The sequence below is a fragment of the Ochotona princeps genome, chromosome 1, assembly GCF_030435755.1.
Source record: "Ochotona princeps isolate mOchPri1 chromosome 1, mOchPri1.hap1, whole genome shotgun sequence".
Taxonomy (NCBI): Eukaryota; Metazoa; Chordata; class Mammalia; order Lagomorpha; family Ochotonidae; genus Ochotona; species Ochotona princeps.
In genome coordinates, this window is record NC_080832.1 from 50,133,200 (window position 1) to 50,149,532 (window position 16,333).

A 16,333-nucleotide genomic window follows, 5' to 3' on the forward strand; every position below is an offset into this window, starting at 1 on the left:
GAGTGAATTATCAGATGGAAGATCTTCCTCTCTGTCTCTCCTCCTCTCTGTATATCTGCCTTTCTAATAAAAATAAAAATTCTTTTAAAAAAGCATGCTAAGGAATTACATTTACTAATACAAGCAATTCACAAAGAGTCAGTGGGAGACTGGGACCAGAGAGTTATGTAATAAAATTTTTAAAAATTAGTACTGATTAAAAAGAACAAATAAGACAGGAGGAAGTCTTGTGATGGGGAGAAGGGAGAATTGTAATAATACAGGAGAAAAAAGCACCAAAGTCTGAACTAAACTATGGTATTGGAAACACAGACTCATTCTAGTAACATTCAGAGGTAGAATATAAGCTCCATGAGGCCACGGCTGCAAAGGGTGGCTGGAAGTGGAAACAGTGAAACTCAGGTGGGGCCAATAAGGGAGTACAGTATGTGTAGAGCATTTAAAAACAATAACAAAGTGTAGCAAAATTCATTCTGCTTTTTCTGCAATTTTTAATTTTTTTTAATTGGAAAGTCAGATTTACAGAGAGAAAGAGAGACAAACAGAAAGGTTTTCCATCTACTGGTTCACTCCCCAAGTAGCCACAATGCCTGGAACTGAGCCCATCCGTATTCAGGACCCAGGAGCTTCTTCCAGGTCTCCCACGTGTTGAGGGTCCCAAGGCTTTGGACTGTCCTCAACTACTTTCCCAGGCCACAAACAGGGAACTGGAAGGGAAGTAAAGCAGCTGGGACATGAACTGGTACCTATATGGGATCCCAGTACATGCAAGGCAAGGACTTTAGCCAGTAGGCTACTGCACCAGGCCCTCAGTCTGCTTTTTATTATTATTACCATGTGTCGACAATTCTGAACTGTCACTGAAAAAATTCTCATCTGTGAAAAATCTCTTCTTATTTAAGTTCTAAGACATTGCTGTGGTTACTGTAGAGTTTTGATAATAGAACAAATATGTAAGCTTCAAATTAGCACATTTCAACTTTAACTTTTAAGAACAATATTTTTCAATGCAAAAATTAATTTAGAAAACTTGTAGTTCTAAATTCATCCCATCACAGGTAGGGGCTACTGGTTCAGAGTTTGAGTTTCCAAAATTCCTAGCTATTTAAGGTTATAATAGTTCAGAATAATATAAGGTTACTTTACACAGGTAGGCAAAAGACCACGCATGAAGGCTTAGAATAAACAGTGATAGCATAGTCATTGTGAAAAGGAAGGGACAGAGGCTTGAGTACTTGGATTTTGTTATTGTATCTGCAAAACATTCTCCCATCCTTGCAGAGATTACTGTTTTGGAAACATTTCAACAAATTATTGCAAAATACATTGATGAAGCAAATTATTTATTACTCTTTCAAGCACTATAATTATTATTGATATATCCATGTATAGATACATAAATTCTGTAATTTTGTATAGAAATTTAAACTCTGATTTTCATCATTTACTAAGATACAAGGATACAATGGATTTACAAGAGGCTGTAGGTTAACAGACAAACAATGTCTCTACAAATGGAGGAAGACTTGACCTACCTAGTATGGTGTCAGTAAAGAGCAAGATCAGTAATATGGAAAGTGATTTGACAATTGCGAGAATACAGAAAATGCAATTATGGAAAAAGTTAATATCATCCAGCAAAAGCATATATAGTTAGAAGGAAGTTACCCTGGACGCAACAAGCAATTTGTGGGGAGTGGCCAAAGAAAAGAAGGAATAGATGCCCATGCTCCCCTGACTCAAAAAAGAAAAAAATCTAAGAAAGAAGGATAGACAGGAGACAATCCAGAGGAGAGTTATCCTTGATATGAAGAGTGTAGAGAATTTCAGTGACAGATTTTCAACAATATTGAGTACTAGAACAAGTAAGATGGGCAAGGAAAAGTCCAAAAGACATCAGTGGACATTTCTGTCATGGAAATTTCAGGATGCAATGGAGGCAAAGGCAGACAATGGGTAGAGGCATGGAAGGAAGAATAACTGGTGCAAGTTAGTTCACTTATGAAGATCAGCTGGACAAGAAATGAAAGCTTGGAGACATTCTTGGAATTTGAAAATGAATTGTTTTGTAAATATAATTCAACATTCAAACTTCTTATTAAGAAAAAGATAACTTAGACAGACATTTGTAAAGAACTGGACCACTAAATTGTATGATCAAATTGAATCACATGGGACACCTGCTTGGGATAGCAATTAAAATGGGACTTGGGACACCTACATCTCAGAGTGTATGAGTTCAACTGCAAGCTCTGTTTTTGATTCCACCTTCCTGCTGATGCTTACCCTAGGAGGCAACAGGTGATGGTATTTGAGTACTGGGTTCCTGCCACCCATATGGGAAACCTGGATTGAATTCCAGGTTCCTTGCTTGAAACTGAGCCACTCCCAGCTCCATTTCTCCCTGTCTCAACCTTCTCTCTCCCTCTGTTTTTTATCCCTCTCTCTCCTCAAATACTTGTTTTTAAATCTCTTATAGGCGTACAACTCTCCAGTCACTTCTATTTGCACTTATAGCAATCCCTTGTGGTCTGCATTGCTTCCTTTCTTGGAAATGTGTTCATGGCATTTGCTCCAGTAAATTAAATAAAACTGAGTCAGTTTTCAGATAAAAAAAAAAAATCTGGCAGAGGCTATGTTATGTAACCATAGCTCAGAAAACGAGGAGTGAAAAGAACAATCCAGTTAAGGGGTGCAATGTGAGGAGAATCTAGAGCAGAAAGCCAGATGTTAGCAGGAGATTTATTTCAGAAAAAAGGAATGGAAAAAAAATTAAACACCGAAACCCCATTATGTAGTATCAGTGATAATCACTACTATAAACAATTGAAAATTAGTGCTTAAAACTGCTTTAAGTAACTTTTCAAGGAAAAAAATTAATGTTCAGCAATATTAATGAACATAATTATTCCAGAATCCAGCTTTTTAAAAGGAAAATCTGTATAGCTTTAAGAGTGGTTACTTCCTTGCTTGATCCTTTGAAATTATACAAATGAAAAGGCTATTTATTAGCAAAAAATTATACATATAAATATTTCAGTATGCTCCATGTCTGTTGATATCTACAATCTAAACACATGTTTGATAGATTGGATTTGGCGTTATTTGAGATCTGGGGTTAGAGCGCTGAGAATACCCCATGAGAATATCCATGCAGCCCACAAAGAATGCTAAGGATTAGCCAACAAGAGGCCTGAGGGGTACCTACTCATTTGGTAACCATCTTCTCACTATTTGCAAAATTTAGGGACCTGACTTAAGAGTGGTCAAGACAACTCTGTTCTCACTGGAATACCTCAAGTTCTGAGTCATTGTCTCTATTTCTTTGGGGATTAAATTAAGAGGTAGCATATTTTGTGAGCTGGTGCATGTGGGTCCTAAGAAGTGAGCCCAAAGGTAGCACTGAAGAGCCAACTGGGAGAAACCATCATCACAGTGTGTGTTCAACTTGTCTTCACTTTGTTATGCCAAACTTAAGAAGAAATGCCCTTCAACTGAATCAATCTCTGAAAAATGTTGAAACCACTTTCCTAATGAAGCTATGTTGAAATCACTGGCAAAATAAAAAAAAAAAAAATAACTTTTTCTGATTAAAATGTGGGGAATTTCTTTACGCAAACAAGGGCTTAGAAGTATTCCAAGGAGAGAAAATGGGTAATTCTCTCCAGATTTAAGTAAAATCAACCAGGAAGCTAGCATCATGCTAACTGCAGCACACCGTATAGTGCATTTAACTCACTTTAGCACTTTGAATGTAGGTTTATGTATAACTCTTACCTGAGAAAATAGAATGCCAAAAAATGATCAATGGTTTAATTCAGGGCTTCTTTCTATTTCAGATATTTTGGTGTTTTTTTTTTTTAACAGATGCATAAAAAATGGCCTGTGACATGCCTACTCATTCAATAAATTTGTGTCCTCAGAATTCATTATTCCCCCAGAAAAAGCTAGATTGATATTTTTCAGCAGACTAAATTGTATGGTTCCCAATTAGAAGATCTTTGCATACTCTCTGATGATCACATCTGCCCAACTTTTAAACAGATAGAAATCAGCATTGTGCAGGACCCATTGACTCTTTAAGTTAGAGCACAGGACCCTAGTGGCACTCTTAGCCTTGAATGTGCCAACAGCCCATATGGGCACCGTTTCTTATCCTGGCTGCTCCACTTCCCATTCAGCTACCTACTTGTAGCCTGGGAGAGCATCAGAGGATGGCGTAAAGCCTTGGGACCCTGCACACGCATGGCAGACCTGGAAGCTCCTGGCTCCAGTTTGGCTCAGCCCAACCATTGCAGCCACTTGGGGAGTGAACCAGTGGATGGAAGATCATTTCTCTGTCTCTCCTTTACTCTGTATATCTGCCTTTCCAACAAAAATAAGTAAATATTTAAGAAAAATGTTAGAGCAAAAAGCTTGTCTTCTAAGTGAACATCTTCCAACTTAAGGTGACTTTCATTATTTACTAAAATGAAAAACAGAACTCAGTAGAAATAAAATGAAAACTAAATTCATTATTGCTTGAAAACTAGATAATCGAAGATGTTTCTTATAAGTTTCAAAAAAGCAGAAAGATAATTTAATGCCAACTATCAAAATTGATGAATATTAATTTGGAAGATTAAAAATAGATTCTGAACATCAGTGAAAGATTTTGAAAGAATATTGATATATAAATATAGACAGCTTTCTATTTTGAACCTTGGTAAACTTAAAGTAAAAGTTGGTGAATTAAATTTTGAAAGTCTAATTCAAAAAGTAAAATGAGTTGAGTCAATATTTATAAACGTTTAGAATCTCGTTGAAGACACAATAAGGGTACTTCAGAAACTTCAGGTAAAAACAAAATTTAAAGATGTCTAATTTGGTGTAAAAATGAAATTCATACATAGCTTTTTAATAATATGCATCTTCCATGAACTTTTTTTAAACTAATCCAATTATAGTTCAGATCCTATTAGAATAGGCACCATGGTTGTAGAATCAGCTCATTATAATAGAATTTCATCATAATTAATTCACTGTTGGAGTTGAAAGTTAGAGTCCACTTCCCTGTGGGATGTAAGTATCTAATCAGAAACTCTAAAGAGTGTATCATACCCTCAGACAGCAACTTTAGATTCTTTCTAACTCTCATCAATTTTTGACACTGTTTTATTTAAGTGAGAGTTAAGATGACTTATAGCTGCGTAAATGTTACTGTCTTTAAAAAAGTCATAATTCATTATGTCTTATGAAATAATGTCAGGATTACATGATGGACCTGTGTAAATAATGTGTTCTACAGTAATAACAACACAGACTACCATTCATAGCTCCTCTAAAGTGTTAAGTGGCTCCTTATACCACACTACTTCCCTCCTCAAATTCATCTGGTTCTAATCTGTGTAAGTGTGAAATTAAGCAATGCTGTGGTTTGCATATTCTGTTGGATATCCCTGAGGTTCCATTTGGTAAAGGCTTGGTCCCCAGAGTGGCACTCTTGGAAAATAGTGGAAATTTTGGGAAGTGAGGTCTTACAGGAGGCCATTAGGTCATTAGGGGCAAGTCTCATAAGAATGTCATTTTAAAAGTCCAAGTTTGAGCAGAACTTTTATGTCTTCTTGGCTTACCAAGTACAAGAGTCTCTGCACACACTCCACCATCATGTGACTTTTGTCAAAGCCTGCATAATACTGTTCAGACTTGCAATCTCCAGAAAAAGGAGCCAAATAACCCTCTCTTTGCTTTGTAAGTATTTCCTTAATGTATTTCATTGTCGGAATAAAAACTGACTAATGCAGGCAAGTACACATACACCGATTTTTTTTTTACTCCAAATTAAACCTCACACTACTCAAAACAAAGTGAGAATTTTTATGTTATTCTTCAAAGGCAAAATATTACTCCAGTCTTAACAATAAGGCAGGAAGCAAGCTACAATAATGGAACTAGTTAATAATGAAGAGCTACAACCAGCTTACAAATGATTAAGTTCAAAGCAGTTGGTCAAAATGACGATTTGGCTAAATGCATCATTTAAAAAGTAATTATTCTCATTCAATGCTTTTTATATTAGTAACTATATATAAACATATATATAAATATAATATAAATATATATATATTTAGCATTGTTCCTACTTTTCAATTTTTTCCCTGAGATTTAAATAATTTACATTTTTTAAATTTGTTTTCATTCATTTTAGCCTGTTTTAGAATAACATCAGAGATATGATAAATACCTGAATGTTCAGGAAGAAAGGCTTGGCTAAATATAGTAAAGATACAGCAGGTAGTTGGGACCTCAAGCTTGAGAGAAAAGCAAGGGGTCTAAGTCCGGGGCCCAATTTCTAAGCTGTGTTACTTTTAGTCTAGGTATTAAATCCATGCAAGTCTCAAAGTCCCAATCTGTGAAAATGAAGATAACAGAATCTACCTCGTAGGGCTTTGGCAGAATAAGCTGAAAGGATTATACACATGATCCGCATAGTTATTTACATGTAATGGTCATGTTCAGTTAGTTAAAGGGTTGAATAAATACGTTCTCTTTTTCTGTTCATGAGGGGCAGCATGACGCAGTGAAGAAAGAATAAGATCTGGATCACTCTGAAACTCAGAGTTATATGATGCTGATCGTAATAATAAGGAAGTTCAAAAAAATTTTTTAAATGAGTATTGTGAAAAAAGCATGGATTTAAAAAAAAAACTTGCAGTTAGATAACTTATCTTTGTGCTCTACCTTTCCATGAACATTCTGAAATCCCACAGAGGTTATAATTTTTCTCCTCATGGATATCATCCTTGTTATTAATAATTTTTAAAGCCATGGACACATCTCAGATGGTTTAGATTCTCTACGTGCTAACATCATTCACACATGATTTTGTCATTGCTTGCTACAGGATAATCGTCTCATGTGGGAAAAGAGGTTTGATGAAGCATCTAAAATTTTGTAGCACAGTTACAAAATTTTATATATACAGATATACAAAAGGCTTGGGACTGAACCTAGCCCCAGCAGAGAGCAGGATGAAAAGTGGGAGTCACTGGTTTTCAGATATGCTACCTTGGACCAACCCATTCATGTCACCAAGCATTCTTTGAACCAATAATATAAAATGGCACTGTGTGATGCTTTCCAAAGCTGTTCGGATATCAGAAACTTCAGGAAGTTTTTAAAGGTGAGGATCCTTCACAATTTTTCAGCAAGCATTAAGTTATTCTAAACTACCCAATGTATTTACTTTTAAAAATATAGTTCTCTTGACTTCATCATCAGAACTTTTTGCTCAGAAGATACCCATAATAACTGTAATATGATTAGAGACCTCAGAAGCCAGCATTGTAACAGCACCAGGATAATTAGTATTAAGACTCTTTGCTCATATCCCTTCCTCTTATAACTAAAACCCTGCAGCAATGTCAGACCTCAGGGTGCAATGTTCCTGAACCATTAAATCACTTCTATGGATTATGACTAAGATACAGTTTTAAATAAAAGAAAGGCATTTTAAGGTATATCAGACATAGTAATGTTGACTATTATTTTGTGAATCTTTTTCTGAGATACATATGTGTGTATATACTTATATGTGTAACCATATCAATATTTATATCTTAGAACTATAGATAAAATACTTACATAGATACATATCTGTATACTGCATCCCAATGAAAAACATGTATGTTTACTTTGAGACAAAAGCTGCAGACATGAAATTAGGTGAGCTAAATTGAATGTTTCCTACTGTAGTTTTAGTTCCCTACTGGAAACTAAGAAAAATGTTCACCATCAATCACAAATCCCCCATCATAAATCTCAGATTTGTTCTCTCTTAGCCTTACTTTCTCTCACATTGCATGACAGAATTTCTTTGCCTTTTCTTCTTGAACAAATGTTATTATTTACTATTAAATTTTCTTCAAGTGAACACACTAAATTTCAGTTTTAGGGCACAAACTTGTGATGGTATTATACTGTGAGTGGTGCTAGTCATTCTTTTCTCTATAGAGGGAAAAAAAAGAGGAAATGATTTTGCATAGAAGTCAGAAGGACTTTAGCCAGATATAAAGAAAAATTTCCTGGTAACCAGGATAGTACAAACCACAATAGGTCAATGAGGGGTGTGGTGTGAAATCTCATATTCTGTTAGTCTGTGGAAGTATTCCAGATTCTTATCTGTCTGGGAATTCCTTAGTCATAAGCCTGTCTGGTGGGCAGGAAGTAGAATTCCAGGCAGGTGGTAACATTGCTGCCCTGCATCCCTGAGACATTCCAAAGAAACACCAAACATGTCAGGTACCCAGCCTTGTATGGCACAGGCAGTGTCACAGCGTCTCCTCACTCAAGCACTGTTAACCTCTGGAGAGGGCAGCCCACTATTGTGCAAGAGAACTGGTGCCTTGCAGGATGACTGACATTTGCATGTGCCATTTATGCATCCTTGGGTCCCGTTATCGCAGCAGGAGGAGGAAGGAAAATAATAGGTCTCTCTGAAAATTAGGAAAATACATGAAATATATGAAAGGCACACAATCAATGCTCAACTGGCCTAAGAGCTTATGTGTATGAACATCCTTAACCTTCCCTTTAAAATGTTGGGATCTGAAGGAGACATTTTTAACAACGCAAACTGATGAAGGTCTCTCCTCTAAGTTACTAGCCCACTGCCAATAATTCTGAAAGCAGAAGTCTTTATCTATTTGAAGCATAATGCAAGTCCTTACCCCAATTGTTGGGCTTCGGTTTTCTTTGGGAATGGAAAGAAACATTAAAAAAAAATCCACTCTTACCATTAGTCTAAACACTTATTTTTCCTTACAGTGATGGGAAAATGCTAGTTATTCCTATTCCTTTGGAAAGTGAAAGAAGCAGAAAAATAATTTTGTAACAAAGGAGGTAGTACAGATGTACCCAGCATCACTCAGTAACAATACAAATAATTTGTTTTAGGATGTTTTTGTAACAAAATGTTTAGATAACCTAGTAACTATATCGTCTTCATATTCTCAGAAAATATTCACCCAAAGGGATCTTTTTTTTGCAGAAATGTGATGCTGGATTCTTCCGAGCTGTGTCCGGAGAATGCTTGCCCTGTGACTGCAATGGCAACTCTGATGAATGCTCAGATGGCTCTGGAGTCTGTATGGTACGTTAGGGGCACCTGTCACCTTTCACAGATTTTGCTGACCTTTGCATCTTGGATGGGGATAAGACTCTCTTGGAAGTTTCAGCTCTGTAGGCACAAACTGTTGATTCAGTTCATTTGGTGCTTTTTTTTTTTTAAAGATTTATTCATTTTATTACAGCCAGATATACACAGAGGAGGAGAGACAGAGATCTTCCGTCCGATGATTCACTCCCCAAGTGAGCCGCAATGAGCCAATGTGCGCCGATCCGATGCCGGGAACCAGGAACCTCTTCCGGGTCTCCCACGCGGGTGCAGTGTCCCAATGCATTGGGCCGTCCTCAACTGCTTTCCCAGGCCACAAGCAGGGAGCTGGATGGGAAGTGGAGCTGCCGGGATTAGAACCGGCACCCATATGGGATCCCGGGGCTTTCAAGGCGAGGACTTTAGCCGCTAGGCCACGCCGCCGGGCCCTGTTCATTTGGTGCTTTTCAAGTTTTTTTGTTGCACACATGGTGTGAAGTACTTTGGGTGTTCCACTGTTGGTACACCAAGTACCAAGGGGCCTCCCTGGCATGTGTGTGAATGTGCATGTGCTCTGAGAGGTTTCTCTCTCACGCCCTTGGCAGCTGGGTTCCTGCTGGAGTCCACTGGTCATGGGGTTGATCTTAACACACAGAAAAGGAAACCGTGGTAATAGTGTCTTAATCCATATGGTTGGCTTCCCTCCACAGAAAATAGAAGAATAGAGCAGGTGTTGTTGAATGGTCTATTTTAGAACATAAGGCCATCAGGTCTCTAGGTGAAAATTAGTTTAAAGAAAATTTTAAATTTGAACCAAACAGCCAATGAACATGAAAGCTTTGGCCTTGAGGTCTTTGTAGTTCTGTTTTCAAGCCCACAAGAGAGATTTTTCCTTAATGGAAATGAATTTCCCAATAGAGTGTTCTTCAGTGAAGCATGATACTGATGAAGGAGTCTGAGAGGCCCTTCAGCAGGTAAGTGCTGGCTCCAAGGATCCCTTTTTCACTGAATGCAGTAGCAATCATGTGAAAATGGTTACTGGAATATTTACCAGCAGTGGCTTCAGTGAAAGTCACAGGGCACACTTTTCTGTATGAGACAGCAGGAAAATTTAATTCTTCCAAGTTCCTTTTCTAGAAAAAAGGTTTTCTAAACAACGGCCAAAGTAGTTTTGCAAGGAAACATATTTTACTACATTCTTAATTAACATAAATTTCCCTATTAGGTGGATCATTTTGACTGTAAGTATCTGTAAGTAGCCTCTGAGGTATGTGCATCAAGCTGCTGCTCATTCCGTTGCTAAGATGAAAATTAGAACATTTGTATTTATCTTAGCTTTAAAAGATTCCATTTTCCTGGGGACAGAAAATTAAAGGGCACAATGTTAAGTGCTGCTTTCTCTTGATAGTCTTTGTGTACTCCTGATATTTCTGTTTTCCCTTCCCCCAGCCTCTTAAATAACCATAACATCCAGGATGTCCTCTGTGGCCGTGTAGGCAAATGCAGCTGCCAAAGTCTACCCTTCTCTAATACTTCCATCTCCGGTTTCCTGTTATTTTAATCCCCGTGACATTTGGGGGAAAAATTCCATGGATACATTTGGACTGATAAATGTACATCTCTGATAATTTGGCCAATTAAAGGCCCATTGTTTTCTGCTTGTTTAAAATATAAGGGAGAAAGGACTGTGGAACCCACCAACCTCTGTTAGTAAAAGCAGTCCGTAACAGGGAAGGTTGAAATAACTTAAGAGATGACACACATCTTCCCGCCTCCCCGCAACCACTAGCTCCTACTAAGTCACTGCTTTTGACAATGATGCTGTCAGGGTGAGATCGCTTGTGGTTTTGTCTATGACTTTGACAGATTGTGTCCCAGTCGCTGTGGTAGGACAAACCCCTATAGATGCTTGAGTTGAGCTAGTGTGAGGCATTTGTGTGTGTGCCCATAAGAGCTGCCAGTCTTCCTGCAATTGCTTTGTTCTGAGACAGAAAATTAAAACTAAGAAAAATAGCCATTCTATTCACCTTAATAATGGTTCCCCAATCACAGCTTACACATGGGACAATTTTTCCCTCCATTTAAATAACATATGTTCTGCCTAAGAAAATAAAACAAACAAAACCCAATTCAGAAAAACATTATATGTAAAATACAAAATAAAAATCGACCACCATCCTATCCCCCAGAATTATATATATAAATGTACTTGTATTTTTGTAAATTTAATTTTTTCAATTAACTAATTTATTATTTTTTAATAATGATCATATGGCTGATCAAGGGAAGGATAAAGGTTTAGGAAAAATTGGGTGAACTCATTGCTTCTAAATTTGCTATTTCTTCTTGTTATTCCTGGGGCAAGGGGAGAAACAAAGGGGAAAACGACTCATGACTTTCCACACGTCCCAATACTCAGGGATAAGGAACCACCACCTTGCATTAATCCAGAGTCTCAATGTGTACATGTTCGAAGGGTTCTGTCCAAGTGGTTTGGACAGTTCTAAGAGGCTGCCGATTTCACTGATCCAAAGATGATGTCACCCTCCCAATGTCCATTGGCTCCATTTCCCAGTGGAACTGCATGCTGGTAATAAGTTCATTCTCCATTCATCTTTCCTCGCCCAACTTAAACTCTCTCCTCCTCTTGTTTTCCCTGCTTCAGTAAATGATAAGAATGATAAGACCATTTTGTGAGGTCCTCATACTTACAGGTCCCAGATGCTTCATTAGGTTTTATTTCCTCTTCAACATTCAATTTAGCACTGAATCCTGCCAATGCGATCTGAAAGACAATCTCCTTTCTCTACACCTTGCTCTTCCTTAATTCACTACCCGTACCTCTTTCTCTGACAGTGTCCTTCAACCCTGATTCAGACTATCTTTTGGCCATCCATTCCCCACATGGTGGTGACATCCTTCAAAAATGAGCTAAGGAAGGCATCTTTCTTGCTAAAAATTCTTCAGGTGTTTCCACTGCAAGTGCATTAAGCCCGTGAACACCTCGATTTGGTCTATCTGACACACTCTGTACCTGAACTTATTCCCGTAGTCTCTACCTGGGATTTCTTGAAGGCTAACTTAAAGGCCTTGGTCAAATGTCATCAGCTACACTGAGGTTTCTCAACTTTCTCAGGAAGGGTTTGATGTTTCCAATTCCTGTCTATGTCCCAAAATAAAAACATATTTTATATGTACCTCCATCACAGCCTTGAGCACACAATATTATTCTTTCTTTATCTCTTTGTTTCTTTAGAAGCCCATGAGTTGCTCCAAAGCAAGAACTGGATTTTTCCCCATCTAATAATAGTTAAAGCATATTGTCTATTGAAATATCAATATAATCCAGGTTTGTTAAGTGAATGAATGCATCAGTCACTAAAATAAGCTAACCAAAAGGCAAGGCCCTTTAATTTCATAACGTATAAGATTCTTAGGTCACTGCTTTATTTGGGAAGATGTGCTGGTTTGTGCTAGAGATTCATACTACAGCTCCACATTGAGTTATTGCTAAGCACTACTGCCCATCCTAGATATTTCTATCACTACTCTTGCTTCAGAGTGTGGTCTAAACCAGAAGCGCTGGTGATCTTGGGCAGCTTGTTAGAAATACACACTCTAAGGTCCCATCCCTGATGCCTGGAAACAGAATCTGCATTTTCATCAGATCCCCAGTGGCATTCATATGAGACAGAGCAATTCTCAAGCCGTGGTCTCATGAACTTTTACACACACTCTTGAATCACTGACCATCCAAAGAGTTGCATTTACAGAGACTGTATCTATGGATATTTATCACATTTAAAATTCAAACTGAAACATTTGTTATAATACCTTCATATCAATTCACTTGAAACTAGAAATGATAGCCTTGTTGCATGTCATCATATGTATGTTTTATAAAACATGCACATATTTTTCTTAAAAGAGGAATACTCTGTTGTCCAATGGACAGCTTATTTAAAACAAAGGAATGAAGTGCAGGAGAAAGAAATGAAAGATAACTACAATTCTAACATAACAGCACATAAAAAGCATCTCAAGTTTAGAAAAGGAGTTGGGGACAGAGGAAAACATATACATATTTTTACAAATTAAAAGCACATTGAATGTGTGGAAAGAAACTGAATCCTCCGATCTGCTTCCTCATCAATCTGTGATCGTGTCTTTTGTCACATAATCTTTTGATAATTGTCGATGTTCCTGGACACTTTGCACTCTTGCCTAAAGCATACTGACATGTCATACAAGGCTAGCTTGAGCTTTCGGGGCCTTTGTCCCATGGTTCTCTGGTGCTGTGACCAAGCATATGACAGACACATCTCTCGTGGGCAAGAGACGCAGCTGATGTCCTAATGTCATTCCCAGTGCTTACCTGCAGTCACGTTCAGCGGTAGCTGTCTTAACCAATAAAGCAATGAAAAATGGCTTCTTTCATTTTTCAATGGAGTTTCCCCTCAAATAATACTTGTTGAGTGCTGTCATTTTTTTCATTTTCTCTTTTTCACATGGCAGAGCATCAAAGATGAAGGGGTATTTTGCATTCTCAAAGCAAAAGGCTTTCCGAGTGATAAGTCCTGGGAACCTGTCTAGTCTAAGTCTTCATTTTACAGATAAGGGAACAGAGATGCCTGGGAGATAAGTGAGAGATCAGTGACGCACTAAAACCAAACCAGCTAGAAAAACAGAAGCTCTGGGGACCTTTTCTCCCTGCCACCAGCACTCTCCTGCCCATCTCCAGGATGTGCAGCAGTGTCTTTTTAAGGAATTTCGCAACATATCCTTTAAAAAAAGGAAGTCAATATTTGTGCTCTGAGCATTTAAGTATCAGGAGAGATTTGGTTTTTGAGGGTAGTTCCTCTCTGGAGCTGCCCTTGCAGGATTAAAGCCCTGATGAAGAATTTGAAGCATTCCCCAAGCCATAAAGGGACAGAATGAGAAATCAGCTCATCTTTTCAGCTTTATGTGCACATTATATTTCACACAAAGAATGGTCCAAGATTGTACAATGGGCCTGTTTTCTTCCATACAAATGAGCTTTATCTGTCCAACCTCAGACAAATTTGACTCCAGTCAATGAGCAGCCCTGCCAGATTGCTTATAGCTTAGGTCTGAATCATGAGGTGGTTGGGTAAGGCTCATTAGTTTTTCCTGGGATGAGAGATTGTCACCATTTTTAAGTTAGCTTTGAGTTCATTTCCTTTATGAGTATTTGCTCTAGACACTAACTGATTACCTCTTCATTATTGTGCCAACAGCTATTTCCAAAAGTTTGAGTTAGAACAAGACACAGTGTCAAAAACTATGACAGAAATATTTTAGCCTCCTACCATCTGTACTTTACTGTACAGTTTCTCATTGATCTTTCTGGAAGTGTGTACTAGTTCATAAATATTATCCTGCTAATATAATTTTAATCAAGGGCAAAAGATTGTTCATAACTAATGTCTCATCAGTGCCTGAAGAGTGTTCCTCCACATTAGGACTGCCCAGGTTATTGTTCCACATGAAGATTCCTCCCTCTTAACTCACATGCTATGCTTCATTTGAAGCTCAAATGGTTGGTAAAATAGCCTGATAGCTAAAGCAGTCATTTGATAGTGTTTGGAAGACACTTTCTCTCTAGCGATATTAGAGAAGTAGCATGACATGGGAGTTAACAATTTTTCCTCTGGCACCAGATTTCCCGAATGTGAATCTCAATCTTTGCCATCATCCAAAGACTCAACAGTTCCTGGAAATCTCCTCCGTTTGAGTGATTGGCATTGTGTTCCATCCCTATGCAATGGATCTCTCAGCACTGGATTAGCATGAATTTAAATGGAGCAAAGAATTCCAGGGAGCCCCCTGTGACTCCCCCTAGAGAGATTTTGCAGGACTTTTGGAGTGATGAACAGGCATTCCAGGCCAAAGATCAACTGGTTTTATGCCTTTTTTCCTACTACCTTAATGCAAATGAAAAACCTATGCAAATAAACCTGCTTACTGTTTCTTCTCATCTCCCTGTTTATGATACTAATTCATTATCTAAAATATTCTTTATCTACCCTCTACACCACATATGCTACAGTCTGATATGTCTTGTTCTTTCAAGTTAATAAACCTTTTCATCCCTATTGTAATGGGCAAAAATCACAGATACTATTTGCTATTTTTTCGTATCATATTCGTTCCAACTCAGTAAGTTGATAGCTGATGTTTCTGAAACATCTAGAGTTTGATCACTCTGATTATCTATCAGAATTGAAGCGAGTTCATGTCCTATTTCTGCTCCCAATTCCAGCATCCTGGAAATGCACCCTGGGTGGCACCAGGGATGACTCTAGTGCTTGTGTCCTTGCCACTCACATGGGAAATCCAGACTGAGTTCTAGGGTCCCAGCTTTTTCCTGGCTCATTTTCCCTGGGCATTTGTAAACTGAACCAGCAGAAGGGAGATCTCTGTTCTGTGTATGTGTCTGTGTGTCTGTGTGCATCTTTCCTTCTCTCCTTCTGGCTTTGAAACATACATACATACATACTTTGGACAGTATGGAAATTCCTCAATGATCTGAAAGAGTTATTTGCACATGAGAGAGTTACATGTACCCCTATGTTTATTGCAGCTCAATCTGCAATAGCTAAGTTATGGAACCAACCCAGATGTCCATTAATTAATGACTTGATAAAGAAAATGTGGTACATATGCACGATGAAATTCTTAACAAAATCTTGTCTTTTACAATGAACTGGATACAATGATGGCCATTATGCTTAGTGAAATAAACCAAATATCATGTTTTCCCTATGTGGCATCTAATATAGAACACCAAAAAAGAAAATAAAGAAATGAAATGATTGCTTTGGGATATGATTGTTATCTTTAGCCTATATTTATATGCCAGAGATCTCTCTACATTATACTTGTTGAATGTTATCATTAGTGACTAATTAAGCCTGTGACTATAGAGTAGATTAAAATTATGTCTTTGCAAAAACTGAAGAGAGGGAAGGGAGGAATGTATGGGGATGAGGAGCAAGGGCATGAAAGAAGTGTAGTTGTCTTCCCAAAACTGTTCTCGTGGAACACATGAACTCTGTTCTGTTTATATTAATTTTTTAAAAAATTAACAAGAAATCTAGAATGAGTCTGTCCACCACTTAACCACATTTATCTGCACTGGTATCAACAGAACTTTATGCTGACCAATATAGCCACACT

The 16,333-nt window shown here is 37.8% G+C and overlaps 1 protein-coding gene across 1 annotated transcript in view; it reads left to right on the forward strand.

The window, feature by feature from the left end:
* Positions 1-16,333, forward strand: part of LAMA4 (laminin subunit alpha 4) — a 137,999-nt gene that overhangs the window by 26,573 nt on the left and 95,093 nt on the right. Inside the window, exon 2 of the mRNA XM_004580311.3 lies at positions 9,029-9,130. Within this exon, the coding sequence (XP_004580368.2) occupies positions 9,029-9,130 (102 nt within the window). The remainder of the gene's footprint in view (positions 1-9,028; positions 9,131-16,333) is intronic.